The 21,542-nt window shown below is 42.6% G+C and overlaps 1 protein-coding gene across 6 annotated transcripts in view; it reads left to right on the top strand.

Annotated features, from left to right (window-relative positions):
• Window positions 1–21,542, top strand: part of ACACA (acetyl-CoA carboxylase alpha) — a 270,148-nt gene that overhangs the window by 149,951 nt on the left and 98,655 nt on the right. For all 6 annotated transcript variants that reach the window (XM_026710272.2, XM_026710270.2, XM_026710271.2 and 3 more), the window contains 3 exons: window positions 1,666–1,869; window positions 4,193–4,348; window positions 4,727–4,873. In XM_026710272.2, coding sequence (XP_026566057.1) covers window positions 1,666–1,869; window positions 4,193–4,348; window positions 4,727–4,873 — 507 coding nt within the window. The remainder of the gene's footprint in view (window positions 1–1,665; window positions 1,870–4,192; window positions 4,349–4,726; window positions 4,874–21,542) is intronic.

Raw genomic sequence — 21,542 nt, 5'->3', positions numbered from 1 at the left:
TGGAGTGGGCAGGATCTTAATTAGAGCTTATATTGGGCGCACATGCAAAAATTAAGCTAGGACTTCATTTTAGGGTAGGTCGTATTTTCGGGAAAACTATATATTTTAGATATATATAATACATTCAAAGAAGGCACTGATATTTATACATTTCAAGAAATGAGAAAAAAAAACAAAACACACATAGGCGTAGGTAACAGATTTTCTGAGCATAAATATTCATAATTAGCAAGCCTTACTTCCCTGTCCTTCTACCCTTACTGTCTTTAAGAAAGAATTATTGTGAGGGGTCCTTGGTGTGCTCTGAGCTTGATTGTTTTCTTGCAGACATTTCATTACCAAGCTAGGTAACATCATCCGTGCTAGGTGAAACATGTGCAAGAAAATAACTAAGCTCAGAGAGCGCTAAGGTCCATCCCCTCATGTCAATCTTAAACTACAAATATTCTCTCCTGAAAGAATTATTGTTTTAATAAAAAGAAACTGTTACTGTTGCCATGGAAGTTTTGGTACACTTATTGAGAACCAAGCACTTCAAAGTTGCCTCAATTACCACACATACTTTCTATGCTTCTGTTTATTTGTTTTCCTCACACAACCTCATTTTAGTGCAAGATTCTAGATTAAAGCCTCTGCAACAGCCTCTGGCTGCACAGTCGTAAGTGAAAAGGACCACACCATCTCTCTCTGGCTCACTGGTTCCATTGTCAAAAACTGCTTTTATTCTTGGAGAGCTGCTTCTCACATTCAATGGGAATTTGCCTCTCCGTCATTTAAATCAGGGGTCTCTCTAACTTTAGCAACTTTAAGACACATGGACTTCAACTCCCAGAATTCCTCAGCCAGCCATCTCAGGAATTCTGGGAGTTGAAGTCCAGAAGCCTTAAAAGTTGCTGAAGTTGGAGAGACTCTTGATTTAAATTCATTGATCCATATCCCATTAGGGGACTAGAGGCTAAAACATATGAAGAACGGTTGCTGGACCTGGGTATGTCTAGTTTGATGAAAAGAAGGACTAGGGGTGACAGGATAGCAGTGTTCCAATATCTCAGGGGCTGCCCCAAAGAAGAGGAAGGCAAGCTGTTCTCCAAAGCACCTGAGGGCAGGACGAGAAGCAACGGAGGGAAACCAATCAAGGAGAGAAGCAACCTGGAACTAAGGAGTCATTTCCTGACAGTTAGAACAATTAATCAGTGGAACGACTTCCCTCCAGAAGTTGCAAATGCTCCAACACTGGAAGTTTTTAAAAAGAGATTGGATAACTATTTGTCTGAAATGGTATAGGGTTTCCTGCCTGAGCAGGGGGCTGGACTAGAAGACCTCCAAGGTCCCTTCCAACTCTGTGATTCTATTCTGTGCTATGCTGTGCTGTGCTATCCTATCCTATCCTATCCTATCCTATCCTATCCTATCCTATCCTATCCTATTCTGTGCTATTCTATGCTGTGCTGTGCTGTGCTGTGCTATTCTGTTCTGTGCTGTGCTGTGCTATTCTATTCTATTCTATTCTATTCTATTCTATTCTATTCTATTCTATTCTATTCTATTCTATTCTATTCTTCAGCTCCAGGAGAGGTTTTGATTTTCTGGTTGAATGGCCTTGCAAGCTTTGCGTGGTGTATCCTCTAATTCTCATGTCTCACTCACTCTGTTTTTGTCCCCTAGATTGAGGAATCTGTTCGGAGCATGGTTATGCGCTACGGGAGCCGCCTGTGGAAACTGCGAGTCTTGCAAGCTGAGCTGAAGATTAACATTCAGCTCACACCCAGCGGCAAGGCTATTCCAATCCGGCTCTTCTTGACCAACGAGTCTGGCTATTACCTTGACATAAGCCTGTATAAAGAAGTGACGGACTCCAGAACTTCCCAAGTATGTCTCCATCACAGGAACTTAATTTACTTAATTTACTTCGTTGTCATTGCACCTTGTACAACGAAATTAAATACCATCTTCAGTGCACATCATGACCATGAAAATAAACACAAACACACATCCTTCACACTCCATACATTGAATTGTGGAGAATAGAATAGAATAGAATAGAATAGAATAGAATAGAATAGAATAGAATAGAATAGAATAGAATAGAATAGCACAGCACAGACACCACACCACACCACACCAACACTGCACTATGCAGTAGAATTCAACAGAGCTACTGCCCTGGGATAGAAGCTGGGTTTTTTAGCCTATTTGTCCTTGTTTTTATTATTCTGTACCATCTGCCAGATGGTAATAGTTCAAAAAAAGGGTGCCTGGGATGAGATGGATCTTTGAGAATGTTTTGAACTTCCTTAAGGCAGAGGGAGCTATAAAGCTCTTCCAAAGAGTGGAGAGGGCAACTAGGCAATGACATTAACCCTCTGGAGTGCTTTCTTATCTGCCACTGTGCAATTGGCAAACCATACAGAGGTGCAGTAAGTTAAGATGCTCTCTCTGGTGCAGCGGTAGAAGGTCACCAGCAGTTTTTCATTCAGTGGTTGTTTTCTGAGAAGTCTCAGGTAGTATAATCTCTGCTGGGCCCTTTTGACCAGGGCTGCAATGTGAGCACCCCAGGTCAGCTCTTCTTTTAGGGTAACACCCAGAAACTTAAAACAGGCCACTTGTTCCACTCAAGTCTCCATTGATAAGCAAGGGCTGGATGTCTGATCCGTTCCTTCTATAGTCCACTATAAGCTCCTTGTTCGTATAGATTTCACTTAATGCAGGATTTTCATTGGAAAACTGTTTCTCTTTGGCCTATGGCCTCCTCATCTCTGATCCTTAGTTCCTGTTTCAATATAATAGTGGTAGACTTACAACCATTTGTTCATGACTGTTTGAAGGTGCTGAAAAACATAATTTAGGACCATTTTTTCATACAACCCTTGTAGCATCCCCATGGTCACAGGATCAAAATTCAGACGCTTGGCAACTGACTCATATTTATGATGGTTGCGGTGTCCTGGGATCAAGCGATTCTCTTTTACGACCTTCTGATAAGCTGAGTCAATGGGGGAAGCCAGATTCACTTAATAACCATGTTACTAACTTAGCAACAGCAGGGATTCACTTAACAACGGTGGCAAGAAAGGTTGTAAAATGGGGCAAGATTCACTTAACCACTGTCTTGCTTAGCAGATGGAAATTTGGGGCTCAATTGTTCAAGGGTAGTCCTTGACTTACAACAGTTTGCTTAGTGACTGTTCGAAGTTACAAACAGCATTGAAAAACATAACTTATGACCATTTTTACAAACAGCATTGAAAAACATAACTTATGACCATTTTTCTCACTTGCGACCGTACATGATTGACATTCAGATGCTTGGCATCTGACTCAATTTATGATGGTTGCAGTGTGCCGGGGTCAAGCGATCCCCTTTTGTAACTGTCTGATGAACAAAGCCCATGGGAAAACCAGATTCCCTTAATGACCGTCTTACTTATTTAACAACTGCAGTGATTCACTTGACAAAATGTGACGAGAAAAGTCGTAAAACGGGGCAAAACCCACTTAACAAATTTCTCACCTGTCAACATAAATGATGGGCAACAGTTGTGGGTAAGTCGAGGACTTAAAAGCTGCAGTCATTTGTTTAGTGATTATTTGGAAGGATTGGAAAAAAAGTGCCTTATTTATATATTAAATTCATATGCCACCCGTTCCCCTTTGAAGCAATGCCTGGTGGCTTAAAAGATGATAAAAATGATGAAATGACAGCCGATCCTTTGCAGCATCCCCATGGATATGACTGTCACAGCAGCCCCAGGGCAACTGACTTGTATTTACTGTGTTGTAGCATCCCGGGGTCATATGATTGCTATTTATGACCTTCCCAGCTGGCTTCTGACAAACACGAAGTCAACGTGGGAAGCTAGATTTGCTTAACAACCACATGATTCACTTGGCAACTGCAGGAAATTGCTTAACAACTCTGCCCCCCCAAAAGGTCATAACATTGGGTGCGACTCACTTAGCTTATCAGTGGAAATTCTGGGCCAAGTTGTAAATTGAGGACTACCTATATTGTCTCTTAGCTGCTTTCCTGATCTGTTGGAATACAGTTGCCAGGATTCTCGGCTAACCGAAGGCTTAAAGCTTGTCGAAAGCCTTTCTGGACGTAGACCATATCTGAATGGAGATTGAGGGATTTAATAAAATCATCACGACGATTTGATTTAATCCTGGATGTACATTCTCTTCTTTTCAGATTATGTTCCAGGCTTATGGCGATAAGCAAGGGCCCCTACACGGGATGCTGATCAATACTCCGTATGTGACAAAGGACTTACTCCAGTCGAAGAGATTCCAGGCCCAGTCCCTGGGGACAACCTACGTGTATGATATTCCTGAAATGTTTCGGCAGGTAAGGACTGTGGAAGGTGTCCCAAAGGTGCTTTTTTCAAGAGGCAACTGGACTTTCTGTTTTTTGTTTTTTCTTTGAAGACGTTTCGCTTCTCATCCAAGAAGCTTCTTCAATTATGAAACACAGCAGCAGGTTTTGGAGGAGAGGCTACCCGTGGCCCCCGAAGGCTTTTTTTTAGTTCGTGCTTTCTACTTTAATCTAGGTTGATAGAAAACAAACCACGATATGCAACACACGTTTGATTTTATCCCCCAAGTCCATCACACAGGATCTTAGTTTCTTGTTACATGTCCACCAAGCCCCAAAGATCAGCATGATTCTAAAAAATAACGAAAAGGCTAAAAAATAATCACACACACCCCCTTCTGATTCTTATAGGCTTTGATCAAATTATGGGACTTTATGAAGGAATTTGCGATTCTTCCTGCTCCTCCTTTGCCTTCTGATTTGCTGACATATACGGAGCTTGTCCTGGATGACCAAGGCCAGTTGGTACAGATGAACAGGCTTCCTGGAGGGAATGAGGCAAGTCCGTCTGTTTGGTTTATTACCTGCTATTTTTATAGAAATCTCAATCTCTCCCACGCTCCCTTCTCTTCTCCTCTCTCCCTCTTTTCTCCTTCTCACTCTCCCTCTCTTTTCTTTTCTCTCCCCCTCTTCTCTCCTTCCCTCTTCCTCTTTTTCTATCTCTCTCTCCCTCCCTTTTTCTCTCCCCATCGTCCCACCCACTACCTATCTTTCTCTTCCTCTCCATCCCTCTCTCCTTTCCTCCTTCTTTTTCCTACTCTCTTTCTCTTTCCCTCTCTCCCTTGCTCCCTCTTGCTCTCTCCCTCTCCACCCCTTTCTCTCTCTCTCTCTTCCTCTCTTTCCCTCCTTCTCTTTCTCATTCCATCTTACTACCTCCTTCCCTCTCTCTTTCTCCCTCCCTCCTTCTTTCTCTCTCTCCCTTCCTCTTCCTCCCTCCCTGTCTCAGCAACCGTTTCCTTTCGCTGACATATTCAAGGTACGGTTGAGGTTTTGTTTTGTTTTTTAAGCAATAAAAATACTTGGCATCTCGAGGGTTGCTTTTTCAAAAATAAATAAATAAATAAATCCAAATTTTGAATCCTCTGTCCGTCCTCCTAATATCAAAGACATGAAGCTCTGAGGAATCCTTGGTGCTCTCTGAGCTTGGCTGTTTGCTTGCAGACATTTCACTACCCACCTAAGGAAGATCATCCATGCTAGTGAGTGTCGGATTTAGTGCCTGTTTATATACAGCAGCCTGTCCTGCCAGTGTTGGTGGGGGGGCTAGTTTTCCACTTGATTGTTTGTTTGCTTTTTTCTCATGTACACTGATGATGTCACCTAGTTGGGTAATGAAACGTCTGCAAGAAAACAACCAAGCTCAGAGAGCACCAAGGACCCCCCCCACACACACACACACCAATTTCAACCCTGAGCTACAAATACCCTCTTCTATTGGAATAATAAGCCATGTTCTGATACAGACTATCAGATGTCTTCTTATCTGTGTGAACCCTGGAATGGTTGTTTGGAAAACAGAAAAGACCCAACTTCATTCTTTATTTTCACTCTGGGCTGGGCTTACAGATTAAAAAAAAAATGAGAATAGGGCTTAGCTTAGATCGGTGTTTTTCAAACGTGGCAATTGTGGGACATATGGACTCAACTCTCAGAATCCGCCAACCAGCATATTATTGTAGTTGGTCACATAATCAGATATTTAGATGGGATTTGGCATTTTTGTCCACCTATCAAGTTCTCCCCAAGGATACGCAGATATGGTTGTTTGATGGTGTTAAATAAAGTTAAAAGTGTTTCTTCTGTGTGGTGGCGCAGTGGTTAGAATGCAGTATTGCAGGCTGACTGCCCGCTGTCAAGAGTTCGATCCTGATTGGCTCAAGGTTGACTCAGGCCTTCTGTCCTTTCAAGGTTGGTAAAATGAGGACCCAGATTGCTGGGGGCAATATGCTGACTCTGTAGACCACTTAGAGAGAACTCTAAAGCACTACGAAGGGGTATATAAATCTAGGTGCTATTGGTATTTATTTAAATGGTGTTATTATGGCCTTCCACTCCAAAAGTCACAGGGTATGTGTGTGTGCTTAACAACATCAAATTGCACAATTACAGGTTTGGTACACTTTGGCTATGGATTGTCCGGCATTAAAAGATGATATCCACAGGTGATATCCAATTAAATTGATTTATTGCTAAACAGCCTATGTACAGGAATCTTCTCAACTAATAGCACCTGCTAGGAATTAAATAAGGGTCCCCATAGAATTCAAGAGAGGTTGGACTGAGCTCACTTGTGTCTACAGAGGGATTCTAGGCAGATTCCTCTTTTAACTCTTTTTCCCAGGGTCTGCTACTCTTTCCCCTACAGGACTGTGTTATATGATAATTTTATATTGTTTTTATACCGTTTTTTTTGTATTGCATTTATTTTTTATATTATTTTCCCGGAATTGTACTAAAGAAAGACCCCGTCGTTATGTTTCAAGTTGTGCTTGGCGTGATCGAACACCACTGTATGGATTACTGGACTTGGTGCATGTGAAATGAATTGGATGACTTGAAATAACTGTATAAATATTTACTACAATTACATTTTGTTGGTTGATTGGATGAATCATGCAAAGAATTGCTTTACTGGAACACTTTGTAAAGGAAAATTGGTGAGAGGTTACACAGATAGTCCTTGACTTATGGCCGTTAATGAGCCTGCAACTCCAGTTCTATATTGTACTGGTCATTAGTTGTGCTGGTTGTTAATTGAATCACTATGGGGAAACATGTGACCACACCTTATTTTATCATCTTTTTGGCAGTGGTCATTGAGCAAATACAGTGATCATTAAACAGATCAGTTGTTCACAATAGGCATTTATTTGCCAGAAACTGGAAGTGAATGCCAGTTTCAGGCAAAAAAATGTCATAAATCACAGCCGTGGGACAGCGGGATGCTGAAAATGACTATAAATGCAGCCTTGGTTGCCAAGTGTCCAAAATGCAACCAGATGTTCACAAGGAGGCCTGGCAATCGGAACTTCAAACCCGGGTCATGAATAGCCTGGAAGAAATCCACAAAGCTTTGAGGAGAGCTTCCTAGGTGACCAGTTGTAAGTCGAGGATTACCTATAATTCAGTGCAAAAATAAATAAATAAAGCCACTAATCAAGGAGAAAAGCAAGCTAGAACTAAAGAGATATTTCCTGATGGTGAGAACAATCAATCAGTGGAACAATTTGCCTCCAGAAGTTGTGGGTGCTCCAACACTGGAAGTTTTCAAGAAGAGATTGGATATAAACATTTGTTCCTGCCTAAGCAAGGGGGGTTGGACTAGAAGACCTCTAAGGTCCCTTCCAACTCTGTGATTCTATTCTATTCTGTTCTGTTCTGTTCTGTTCTGTTCTGTTCTATTCTATTTCATAGTCCATAGTCCATATTCTATTCTATTCTATTTCATTTTCCATATTCCATATTCCATATTCTATTCTATTCTATTCCTATTCCATTCTATTTTATTCCTATTCTATCCCATCCCATTTCTATTTCTGCTATTTCTATTTCTATTCTATCCCAATTCTATTTCTATTCTATTCCTATTCTATTCCTATTCTAACTCTATTCTATTCCTATTGTATTCTATTCTATTTCATATTCCATATTCCATATTCTATTCTATTCTGTTCTGTTCTATTCTATTCTGTTCTATTTTATTCCTATTCTATCCTATCCTATCCTATCCCATCCCATTTCTATTTCTGCTATTTCTATTTCTATTCTAATTTTCTTATGGAAGGGAAGCTGAATTTGTTCCCTGCCATCTCCAGGGAAGACTGGAAAAGATTCCTATCAAAGCCTAGGAAATTCCTGCCAACCAACACACAGGTAGTCCTTGACGTATAATAACCATTCGTTTAGTAGCCATCAAAGTTTAAACGACAGTGAAAACAACGACTTATGACTGTTTTTCACTCTTAGGACCGTTGCAGCTTCCCCCTCCATAGTCACATGATCAAAATTCAGATGCTTGGCAACTGGCGTGTGGTTGTGACAGTTGCACACTCACGGGGTCCTGTGTGGCTCAAGGTTAAACTGTGGGGGTCTTTGGTGTTGTCTGAGCTTTGGTGGTTTTCTTGTAGACGTTTCATTACCAAACTAAGTAACATCATCAGTGCCCACTGATGATCATGTTCCCTAGTTTGGTTCGTGAAACCATCTGCAAGAAAACCGCGCAAACTCAGCGAGCACCAAGGAACCTTCCATTTTAAATTCCGATACGTGCTTTTAAGTAGCCTATTATTCCGGGCAGGATGTAGAATTAAACTAGCTAGAGGTAGATATTTTTTTAAAGTAGGAGAAATCGGAAGGTTTTAAAAGAGGTGTCCTCTAATGCAGCTGGATGGCGAAACCCTCGATAACGTTAACGGTTTCTCCTTGCAAAGCGAGAGAGATCGCGGCATGCAGGTTTCTCTTTTGCTGGTCTTTGTCTGCCTCTATTTCTTCACCACCCCCCACCCCCGAAATCCACTTCTTAGCTCTCATTTCACATTTGGAGTGGTTGGAGACCAGGGGAGTAGAGAAATTCCCAAGGGACCGAGCTGTGTTTGGGCTGAAATTACTAGCGCGAAGCTCGCTTGGCATGAAAACTGAGTGTTTATTCTGCCAGTATGAATACAAATAGTCTTATTATATGGGACCCTGTACCCGAAGACCAGCCATTCACGCTGGCTGGCTGGCTGGCTCACTGTTTCCCCCAGCACGCACATTTATTTTAACCCCTTCCATCCGACTCGGAGGGAAACCGGCGGCCTCTTGCTTCCCCTGCATTAATGGCCTTGAATACATCTTTTTTTTAAAAAAAAAAAATCTGCCTGCGTGCAACTACCTTGACTTGCAACAGTTCCTTTAGTGACCAGTTACAATAGGATTCGGGAAAAGGGGCTTACGGCCGTTTTTCACACTTAACGACCGTCGCAGCATCCTCATGATGGTGTGAGATCAAAATTCAGAGCCTTGACGACGGACTCGTATGGATGATGGTTGTGGCATCCTGGCGTGACGTGACCGCCTTCTGTGACCTTTGGAACAAGCTGAATTAATGGGGAAGCCAGATTCACTTAACGACCATTGTTACTTACTTAATCACTTTGGGGGTTCACTTAACACCTGTGGCAAGAAAAAGTCGTAAAATGGGGGCAAAACTCACTGAACAAACGTTTTACTTGACAGCAGAAATGTTGGCCTCAATCGTGATCATAAATAGAGGACTATCTGTAAATAGCAACCTCCTTTCCTTGATGGGAAACCATAAGTCACTGGGGTGGGCTTCAAAAATTTTAGCAATGGGCTCTCTGCCTGGTTGCTGGGTGGGTGTGGCCTAGTTGGCCTCCTGCACCATAGGGAGAGCGTTTTTACCCTCCCTGGGCTCTGGAGGCTTTGTTTGAGCCTCCGGGAGGGAGAAAATGGCCTCCCCAGGCTCTGGAGGCTCTCTGGAAGGCTGAAACACGCCCATTTCCGGCCTTCCTGAACTTCCAGGAGGCCATTTTTCACCCTCCCTGAACCTCCATGCGTGCCCTGCCCTTACCTGCATCCAAAACAGGCCATGTGGGGACTCCTGGGAGGGGAGGGGTAGGCGGGAGGCTGCCAGGAATGGGATTTGGGCAGGGGTGGGATTCTGCCAGTTCGCACCTATTCGCTAGAACCGGTTGTTAACATTCTAAGCAGTTCGGAGAACCGGTTGTTAGAAGAAATTACTGGGCTAATCCTGTAAGGAAGGCAGGAAGGAAACATTCTGGTGTTGCTTACAGAAACTGCCTCTCTGTTAACCCTTATTACATTCTTGGCAGGACTAGACTTCCTGCCTCAGGAACGTTTTTTTCCCTTCTTTTGCTGGTACTTTGCTTGTGTGGAGTGACCATTCAAAGTTACAATGGCACTGAAAAAAGTGGCTTATGACCATTTTTACGACTGTTGCAGCATCCCCACAGTCATGAGGGGCCAGGCGAGATGCATGTCTCGATGTGAGTGATGTTGAGTTGGCCACACTCAGCCAATAACAGGACCATCAAGCCACGTCCACCCAGTCACATGACCACCAAACCACGCCCACCAACTAAGCCACACCCACAGAACCCGTTGTTAAAAATTTTGAATCCCACCCCTGGATTTGGGGGTTCTCTGAACTGCACAGAATCTTAGCTAGGGGCTCTCTTGAACCCCTGGGAACCCCCAGCAACCCCACCCCTGTAAGTAGCCCACATGGCACCATCCTCCGTGCACACCTGACAGGCATCAACGTATCCTGGAAAGCAGCGGGTTCTGTGGGAAAACAAAACATACAGGTAGTGCTTGACTTATGACCACAATTGAGACATTGCTTCAGAAAAGCAGTTGTTAAGCGAGTCGCGCCTGATTTTATGACATTTTTTTTTGCCATGGTTGTTAAGTGAATTGTTGCCATTAAGCAAGCCACGTGGTTGTTAAGCGAATCCAGATCTTCTCCCCTCCTCCTCATTGAGTTTACTTGTCAGAAGCCGGCTGAGAAAGTCGCGGATGATATTCGCACGACTCTGGTTGCCAATTATAATTATAGAATTATAAATAGATGCTTATACATTGTTGCCAAGTGCCCAATTTTTGATTACGAGACTGTGGAGATGCTGCAATGGTTGTAAGTGTGAGGACCCACTGTAATTCCCTTTTTTCAGTGCCATTGTAAATGAATGGTCGTAAGGGGACAAACAGAAGCATGGTTAACTTCCTAAAACTTCAGTTGGGACTGAGCGTGTTCAGCAGGAGCTAAAAGATGAATGTGTGCAGAAGGCTGTTGTATGGTTTTTAAAAAACGGGTTAATGGTGGTAGCGCGGCAATTGAAGCTCTGTCTGGGTTTTATTTAAATCTGGTGCAAATATGTTGCAGAAATCCCTGGCAGGAAATTGCAGGGAATGGGGTATTCTGAAATAAGTCATGTTGTGTTGGGTGGGTAGCCTCCCCAAGTCAGAAACATTCCACAATACAGAACAGGATAACAGAATAGCAGAGTTGGAAGAGACTTTAGAGGTCTTCTAGACCAACCCCCTGCTCAAGCAGGAGACCCTATATACCATTTCAGACAAATGGCTCTCCAATTTATTTTTGAAAACCTCCAGTGTTGGAGCACCTACAGTTTCAAGTCGTCCCACTGATTAATTGTTCTCACCATTAGGAATTTTTTTTCCTTATTTCTGGGCTGGTTTCTCTCCTTGATTAGTTTCCACCCATTGCTTCTTGTCCTGCCTTCAGGTACTTTGGAGAATAGCTTGACTGCCTTTTCTTTGTGGCAGCCCCTCAGATATAACCGGAACAATCTGGAACTGAACACACTCAAAACTGTAGAAATGGTGGTAGACTTTAGAAGAAACCATCCCATACTACCACCTCGTACAATACTAGACAAAACAGTATCAACAGTAGAGACCTTCAAATTTCTAGGTTCTACTATATCACATAACCTAAAATGGACATCTAACATCAAAAACATCATCAAAAAAGCACAACAAAGAATGTTCTTTCTGCACCAACTCAGAAAGCTCAAACTGCCCAAGGAGCTGCTGATCCAGTTCTACAGAGGAATTATTGAGTCTGTCATCTGCACCTCTATAACTGTCTGGTTTGGTTCTGTAACCCAACAGGACAGAGACAGACTTCAGAGGATAATTAGGACTGCAGAAAAAACAGTTACTACCCACCTGCCTTCAATTGAGGACCTGTATACTGCACAGAGTCAAAAAGAGGGCTGTGAAAATATTTATTTACAGACCTCTCACATCCTGGACATAAACTGTTTCAACTCCTTCCCTCAAAACGATGCTATAGAGCCCTGCACACCAGAACAACTAGACGCAAGAACAGTTTTTCCCCGAAAGCCATCACTCTGCTAAACAAATAATTCTCTCAACACTGTTCAACCATTTACAAAGTGTACACTACTATTGCTGTTAATCTTCTCACCACTCCTTATCACCCACCCTCTCCCACTTGACTGTTTCCTAGTATGATTTGATCGTTGATTGTACCCTATGACTATCATTAAGTGTTGTACGTTATGATTCTTGATTCTTAACGAATGTACCTTTTCTTTATGTATACTGAGAGTATTTACACCAAGACAAATTCCTTGTGTGTCCAATCACACGTGGCCAATCAAGAATTCTATTCTATTCTATTCTATTCTATTCTATTCTATTCTATTCTATTCTATTCTATTCTATTCTATTCTATTCTATTGGAAAGACTGCTATCGTGTCTCCCCTGGTCCTTCTTTTCATCAAACCAGACATACCCAATTCCAGCAACTGTTCTTTATATGTTTTAGCCTCCAGTCCCCTACATCATGTTTGTGGCTCTTCTCTGCACTCTTTTCTAGAGTCTCAACATCTTATTTTACCGTGGCGACCAAAACTGGATGCACTATTCCAGATGTGGCTTTACCAAGGCATTATAAAGCAGTAGTAATGCTTTCCGTGATCTTGATTCTCTCTCTCTCTCTCTGCTAATGCAGCCTGGGAAACTTTCATATTTATGCTTGTTTTTCTGGGATGTGTTCGTGTGCATCTTCTATCTCTGTGCACTTGAACAGAATAATTTTAGATGATTCACTTTCCCATTAGCTTGTTTGGCTGGGCTGTTTCTGACACTAAACGGTTAAAATTAGGCGGTCTGAATGCCCATTCAGAAGGAGAAAGGGGGAAAAAAATTGAGGCTGGAGTGGGTGATTTGCAGCCTGCCATCCATCTGTAGTTTCACTAGTACTCCACAGGGTTATCTCCAGAGTGAGTGTAGCTAATGTTTCTGGACTTACATTTTTTTAGTTAATTGAGGTTTTTAAAGATGTATGGAACCAGGCAGGATTTTTTAAAAAAATATGTTGCAGTACGTAAGTGCTCTTTTAAACTGATGGTAACTTTGAACTATCATTAAACCAACACTCGTAAGTCAAAGGATACCTGTAACAGCTACATTTATCTAAAGTGTGGGATGGTGGTGTCAAAGAGATGCAGGAAAGAGTATTCTAGCTGATTGCGTCCTTTCTCAGAATGCTGTCCTTCTGTCCACCTACATCTAAGAAAATTTGCTTTGGATTATTTTAGTCTTTCTCGTTCTTACTTTCATCCGCAGGTTAAGAGTTTTCCCCCCGCTAAAGATCTTTCTTATTTTTGCCTCTTATCAACACAACAGCATCCTTTCGATCTGCCATCCGTCTGAAGCCTCCCTCTTATTATACCTGGATGGGGTTTGATGGCATGAAGAGCAGACAGTCTTTCAATAAACTTACAAAATAATAGAGGTGACGCATCTCGACTTGCTCCCTGGAGGGTTCTGCTGCGGTTGCTTTAATGTGCGATGAGTGGATTTTGGAACCCAGTGATGGATTGTCAACAGACCAGCCCTACCGATAGACCTTTCAGCGTGACCATTTATGGTCCATGTAGGTGTAGATTGCTAAGGTGAAAAGCAAGTGCCTGTGAGGATGAAGAAGGGATAGTGAGTAAATTGCCCTTAAAAGTCTTCAATTATTCCCATCTTTGCAAAAACAACCCAAACCTGCTGTTCAGTTGCAACCCAATTTTGGTGGGTTGTCTTTTTCTTCCTTTTCAGCACTAGATGTCACTCTTCTTCCTTTGCAGCATTTCAGGCTTAAAATGGGGAGTGGGGGCTGGTTGGAGAGAGAGAGAGAGAGAGAGCTCTGGTAATTGATCCTCTGCTAAACCATCTCCTTCATGGCACGTTCTGGCATTAAAGTGCCTTTCCTGGATGAGAATAAATGGTTTACTGGAAGCAACACGGCAGTGCTGACTTTCTAAGCTGGCTACAAGGATAGAATGGCTGACTCTGAGATGCGTACCATTGGCTGGTTTGGGAACAATGGAACAGGTTGGGCTGTGAGGTCCGCAGGTTCTGTGCAAAAAAGTCAACATGGTGGCCGCAACAGTACAATGGAAGCTCTGCTTTTGTTTGTTTGCCCATTGAAACTTCGGCCATCTTGAGTTTTTTTTAACTCTACCTGTAAACGCCCTGGTCGACATTACTTATGTCAGCTGGCTATTCTTTCTCTGGGAGCGGTATCTTTCTTTAATGACAATTTTATTAAAAATTAAAAAGATGAAAACTAATACAAGGAAAAGAATCAATAGAAAAAAATAGAAAAGAAAGAAAAAATACAAATATAGTAAAAATAGGAAAATTAATATAGAGAGAAATGACTTCTCTTTCATCACAAATATAAACAATTTCAGTAACTCACTAGCTTTTCTTAAAATACAGCGAAATGATTTATTCTTCTCATATTCTATCCCATATCTATAAACAAATATTTAAAGCCTCATTGTTCAGTCCCAGTTAGCAAAAGTCGATTAAAAGTTAATTAGAAATAACAATATATATGTCAGGATTCCGGCAATTACCCCATTTAAATCATGAGTCTGGAGCCAAACTTCCAAAACTTCAAAAGGATTTATTGGGAGTTAATATGTCTGGCACTGCCTGGGTGTAGCCGACTCTGAGACTCATCACTCATTGTCATCCTTGACCCTGGTTTTCCCCCACCCCCTGGGTATATTATAATTCATATTCTCCAGTGGGACACATCCATAGCCAAGAGTCATCAATCATGTTCTCCAGTTAGAATTTTGTGCAGCAGAAACTTCGGTCACTTAGTTACTATCTTTGAAAAACTATTTATGGAATGCACTTTCGATATCCAAGCTGCCGCACTGCTCCCCCCTCCCTTTCTGTTGGCAACTCTAAAAAAACCATAGAAATATTTTATGAGTTGACAATATATGTATTTTAATCTTGATCAAATAAACCAGTTTTATATTCCTCCTTTTTTATTTTTAACAATCTTGATCTTTAGTCCCTTCAAGTGATGTCCTAGAACAGGAGTGTTAAACTGGCGGCCCGCAGGCCAAATGCGTCATGCACAGGCCACGCCCACCCCAGCTCCGCGAATGGGGGAAACATTGTGAAATGTCATGTGACAGCAACGTGATGCCATGAATTCGAAGCCCGTGTCCTAGAACTTGATTTCATTTTTGTTTCGTCCTCTCTCACAAAATTCTTCAAAGCTTTAACAAGCCTCTTTTGTAAATCCAGCGTAGGAAAATTATCCACGTCACTACCTTAGTTTGTTATTTGAATATCCCTCCTAGAGTAGTAATTAACATATCAATTGGCTTCTTTTATGTCCAGTGTAGCATCTTTTACCATATCATTCTCGTAACCTGTCATTTTAAAATCCACTTTCTCTAGTATGCTGAGAAAAGAATGGAATGGAATGGAATGAGAATCCAAGGAATGGGTTAACTCTGCTCTTCAACTTATGAAATTTTTCATGGTATCTTTTAAACACTGTCTATAGAGATAGGCAATTTTAAAATTAATTTCTTAGTCCATTGTTCAGAAATAACCTTCAGTATTAAAAATATTTTGCTTCGTTCTGCATTGGTAAGACAAATTTATCCGTTCTTCTCCTTTAAGTGTAACTTTTAGCTCTCTCTAGTTCCCTCTAGTGTCCAATCTTCAAAGTCTATCAACCGTGGCTTTTAAAAAGAGGATTCAAAACAAAACCTTTTCCCATGGGAAGGATTCTGAGGATTAATTCCAAAATCTTATTTCAAATCCATCTGGACCCTTAGTGCATTTTTAACTTTCAAAAATCAAAGTTCTAATCGCCCTTTTGTTGTATATTCCAAAGTACTTTTTTTTTCGTCCTTAATCTTGTCTTTAAAACTTATTTCGCTAAGGATTGAGGGAAACTCGTTTGGTGATTCCTAATAGCAGAAAAGCAGTTAACAAGCAATATCCAAAAGAGCATACAAATCCTTAAAGATGCCAACTGTCTATTGCAAGATGTCTGTTCCCTTATATCACAGTTCTAAGGTAAAGATAAAGGTTTCCCTCGCACATACGTGCTAGCTGTTCCCAGCTCTAGGGGGCGGTGCTCATCTCTGTTACAAAGCCAAAGAGCCAGCACTGTCCGAAGACATCTCTATGGTCATGAAGGCGCATGGAACGCTGTTACTTTCCCCCCAAAGTGGTCCCTATTTTTCTACTTGCATTTTTACATGCTTTCGAACTGCAACGTTGGCGGAAGCTGGGACAAGTAACGGGAGCTCACTCCATTATGCGGTGTAGGGATTCGAACTGCCGAACTGCCGACCTTTCAGATCAACAGGCTCAGCATCTTAGCCACTGAGCCACCGCGTCCCTGGTTCTAAACCCCCTGAAAACCATGCTTTGTGGTGTCCTTGTGAGGAGCAACTGTATGGAGCACTTGTGGGCAATCTCAACTCCTCTCCTAATCTGGAAAGGAATTATGACGAGCCGATCCAACTCATTCTTCTGTGGCCACTTCTAGCCATTTCACTATGTCTTCTCTGGAAGTCCCTCTGAGAATATGATCCATAGCATTTAGGACAGAGGTGTCAAACTAGCGGTCTGGGGGCCAGATGCATCATGCGCAGGCCACACCCGCCCCAGCTGTGAGAAGGGAAAAAATGTCATGCGACGGCAACGAGTTTGACACCCATGATTTAGGAGTTTCTCTGAGCATGTGGATTATACCAAGCGGTCCCCAACCTTTTTGGCACCAGGGACCAGTTTCATAGAAGACGGTTTTTTCATAGACTGGGATTTGGGAGGGGATGGAGAGCATACAACATAAATTCTGCGCATGCGCAGTTTTGCTCACCAGCCGCTCACCTCCAGCGGCATGGCCGCTAAAAGGCCATGGACCAGTACTGGTCCACAGCCTGGGGGTTGGGGGCCTCTGGAATATATTACAACTTTTCCTTGTAAGAGAGGCAGCCCAACCCCTTAGCCATTTTGATTGCTCTACTTTCTCTTTTCCAACTTTGCAATATCTTTTTTAATTTCATTGACCAAAAAAGATTCCTAATACCCCGTTTTCCTGAAAACATGACCTACCCTGAAAGTTAGTCCTAGCTTGATTTTTACATGTGCACCCAATATAAGCCCTACCCCCCAAATAAGCCCTAATTAAGACCCTGCCCACTCCAGAGTACACAGGTAAAAATTAAGCTAGGATGGGGATGGGGAGGGGTGGAGCTGCCCTACTACTTACCTTTGGACAGTTGTAGCCAGGCCTCGCACAACCCCGATACCTGCCTTGCTGACCGCTTCTTCTGCAGCCAACAAGGCAGGCAAGGCTTTCCTGAAGGCCTCTGTAGCTGATAACAAAGCTCTGGATCGATCCAGAGCTCTGTTATCGGCTGCAGAAGCCTTCAGGAAAGCCTTGCCGGCCACAGAAGAAGTAGTTCCTGAAGGCTTCTGACAGCAAAATGGAGGCCGGGGGTGACATGTGCAAGTGAGGTTAGTCAATGGATGACATCCCCTGAAAATAAGACCTGGTGCCTTTTCTGGTGCCAAAAAAAAATGTAACATAGAGTCTTATTTTTCGGGGAAACTCAGTATTCTAAATCCATTTGTGCCATAGATTTTTGTAAAGATGTTACAGATAGTAGCAGCTTGATTGGGACCTTGGGTAATGCAGCCCTATGTGATCTATATGTGTTGAGGATTTTACTGGAGCCTCAATCTTGTATTTTTTTCCTTTTTTTTTTAACTGATCTTGATAATTGTACTGTGTTTTTATCTTGCTTCACTGCCCAGAGTGCCTTTGGTGTAGATGATGATGATAATAATGATGATGTTTATATGCCATCAGGTCAGTGTTGATGCTGTTTGACCAGATAGGTAGATTTTTCTCCAGGTGCATCAGTTCCCAGTCAGGTCTTCCAATGGTTACCCATCGCTTCTGTTACTGTCAGGTGCGAAAGATCAGATCCACAGCAGAAGGTCCAGTTAAACTTATTTATTCCTTCTCCTGACTATGCAGAGGAATATTTTCAACTAACCATTAACACCTGCTTGAAGTTAGATACGGGTCCACAAAATTCAAAAGGGCGCTGGGTTTAGTCTGCTTGTTGGCTGTGTAGGGATTCTAGGCTGAGCCCTCTTTTAACTCTGCCCCCAGGTTCTGCTGTTCTTTCTCCTGTAGTAAATGAGTCCCTCCACTTGCAAATAGACGGGATTATCTGTAGCTCGGATGTAAGATGAGGGTGGAGGTTCATTCTCCGAGCTTGTAGGTTGGTTTCCGAACATTTCACGAACAGGCTAGGTAATAGCTTCAGCAGAGTTTAGGGGATGTTGGTGATCGTCTGTTTATCCAGGCTTCAGGTGCGGATGTGTCAAGTGAGAGTCGTGTGATGGGTCAGCTGTGAGTCATCAGTGAGTCTTGTGGTGTGATGGGTCTTGTGATAAAGAGATTATATCAGGCCAGGGTCATTGGGAGGTGAACTACTGATGAAACTGGTTGTGGGTTGGTTGTGGGTCATTGCTGTCTTGGTTGGTTGTGTAGGCTGGTTGTAGGCAGAGGTGCTATTCAGCAGGTTCTGACCAGTTCTGGAGAACCAGTAGCAGAAATGGTAAGTAGTTTGGAGAACCAGCAAATATCACCTCTGACTGGCCCTTCTCCCATCTCTTCTCTGCCTCCCATTGAGTCCCAGCTGATCGGCTGGGTCTTTTTTGGTTGCCCTGCGCAGGAGAACGGAGCTGGAAAGCAGGTTAGTGGGGTGGGGAGGGAATGGGGATTTTGCAGTAACCTTCCCTTGGAGTAGGGTGGGAATGGAGATCTTACAGTATCCTTCTCCTGCCACGCCCACCAAGCCACACCCACCAAGTCACGCCCACAGAACCAGTAGTAAAAAAAAAATTGGATCCCACCACTGGTTGTAGGTCAATGTGTCTGTTGATGGAATTGCTTGTTGAGTGCCAGGCTTGGATGAACTCACGAGTGTGGTAGCGTAGCCAATGATTTTCATGTTGCTTCAATTGAACTGATGCTGTTTGATATCAGTGTGGGTAGAGATTAAGGATTTGGGATCATGGCGCTTCACTGCCAGCTGGTGTTCGTGGATCCTGGTTCTTTAAGTGACAGGATATTTGTCCCACGTAGAATTGGCTGCAACAGTTATGGCGATTTTGCAGATCACATTCTTTCTTTCATCCTTCTGTATTTTGGTCTTCAGTTCTGGATAATTCCTGGTGGAGTGTGGCTGTGGGTTTGTGGGCAATTGTTATTCCTAGGGGTTGGAGGATTCTGTCTGTCATTTCCAGCACCCCTTTTGTGTACGGTAGGGTTAGTTTTTGCATGGGGGTTGGCTGTCTGTTGTGTTGTGCTTTGGGTGCTGTGTCTTCCTCCATCTTGGTTGTCTTCTTCTTCTGTTTCCTTCCATCTTTCCCCAGTATCAGACCCTTCACCAGAGAGTTGGATCATCACATAAAATGTGTCCCAAATAGGATAATTGGTAGTCTAGTCATTTGATGAATCAAAAGTTGGAATTAAGATTTCCGGGAGAAATATCAATAACCACAGATATGCAGATGAATTCACTCTAATGTCAAGAAAGAGAAGAGGAACTAAAGAGCCTCTTGATTTGGGTGAAGAAGGAGAGTGCAAAAATTGGCTTGAAACTCTACACTAAGAAAACTAAGATCATGGCATCCGGCCCTCTCAAATTCCTGACAAATAGATGGGGAAGAAATGGAGGTAATGACAGATTTTATTTTCCTGGGCTCCAAGATCACCGCAGGTGAGGACTGCAACCAAAAAATTAAAAGATGCTTGCTCCTGAGGAAGAAAGCTATGGCAAATCTAGACAACATACTAAAAAGCAGAGACATCACCCTGCCAACAAAAGTGCGTATAGTCAAGGCTATGGTTTTCCCAGTTGCAATGTATGGCTGTGAAAGTTGGACCCTAAGGAAGGCTGAGCGACAAAGAATTGAGGCCTTTGAACTCTGGTGCGGGAGAAGACTCCCTTGGCGAGTCCCTTGGACTGCAAGGCCAACCAACCGGTCAGTCCAGGAGGAGATCAACCCTGACTGCTCTTTAGAAGGCCAGATCCTGAAAATGAAACTCAAATAGTTTGGCCACCTCATGAGAAGGAAGGACTCCTCGGAGAAGAGCCTAATGCTGGGAACGACTGAAGTCAAAAGAAGAAGAAGGGGACGATAGAGAAGGAGGTGGCTGAATGGAGTAGGTGTGACCTTAAATGGACTCCGGAGGATGGTAGAGGACAGGAAGGCCTGGAGGAACATTGTCCATGGGGTTGCGATGGGTCGGACACGACTTCGCAACTAACAACAACATTAAAAGTCATTTGAAATGATTGAAATGCTGGATTGAACACTTCAGTGAGCCGTTGTTTTGTTTTCTTGACTGCCCATAGTATTCTCAGGAATTTCCTACAATACCAACATTCAAAACCTTCAATACAGGTAGTCTTCGATTTACGACCACAATTCAAGCCCAAAATTTCCGTTGCTCAGCGAGACAGTGGCTAAGCGAGTTTTGCCCAAAATTTACGACCTTTCTTGCCACTGCTGTTAAATTGCAATTTATATTAGTCACACGACTGTTAAGCGAAACTGGCTTCCCCCCATGGGCTTTGCTTCTGAAGGTCACAGAAGGGGATCGCATGACGCCAGGACGCTGCAACCGTCATAAATATGAGTCACTTGGCAAGCAGCTGAATTTGGATCACATGACTGAGGGGATGCTGCAATGGTCATAAGTGTGAAAAACCCTAACTTCAGACCCTCACTAAATGAATGGTTTGTACGTCAAGGATTACCTGTACAGGTGGACATATATGTTTATTTAGTAAATACAGGTAGTCCTCAACTTACGACTGCTTGCTTAACAACCCTTTAGAATTACGACAGATTCCCTCATGGTCATGATGTGCACTGAAGATGGTGTTCGTTGTACGAGGAACAATAACAATAAAGTAAACTAAACTAAACTAAAGCTAATCGTTACCTATTTTCAAACGATCACATTTTGAATGCTTGACGACTGGATGACCTTTACAGCTGTTACCTGTAATCACATGCCTCCTTTTTTTGTGACTTTTTGCCAATTCCTGGCATTTGCTTTCAGTTTCTGGCAAAAAGCACCCATTGGGGAAATTTGATTCACTTAATGACCACTGTTTTCACTTAATGACCACAGTGTTGGCTTAATGACCACTGCAAAAAAATATGAGAAAAATCAGCCTTGTCTTGCGACTGTAATTAAGAGCCCAAGTATAGGTAGGTCTCAACTTACAACCG

This window comes from Pseudonaja textilis, chromosome 1 (genome assembly GCF_049901715.1).
Source record: "Pseudonaja textilis isolate UNSWEBS1 chromosome 1, rPseTex1.2, whole genome shotgun sequence".
Lineage (NCBI taxonomy): Eukaryota > Metazoa > Chordata > Lepidosauria > Squamata > Elapidae > Pseudonaja > Pseudonaja textilis.
The sequence above is the reverse complement of the archived record's forward strand: the minus strand, read 5'-3'. Positions and strand labels throughout refer to the sequence as shown.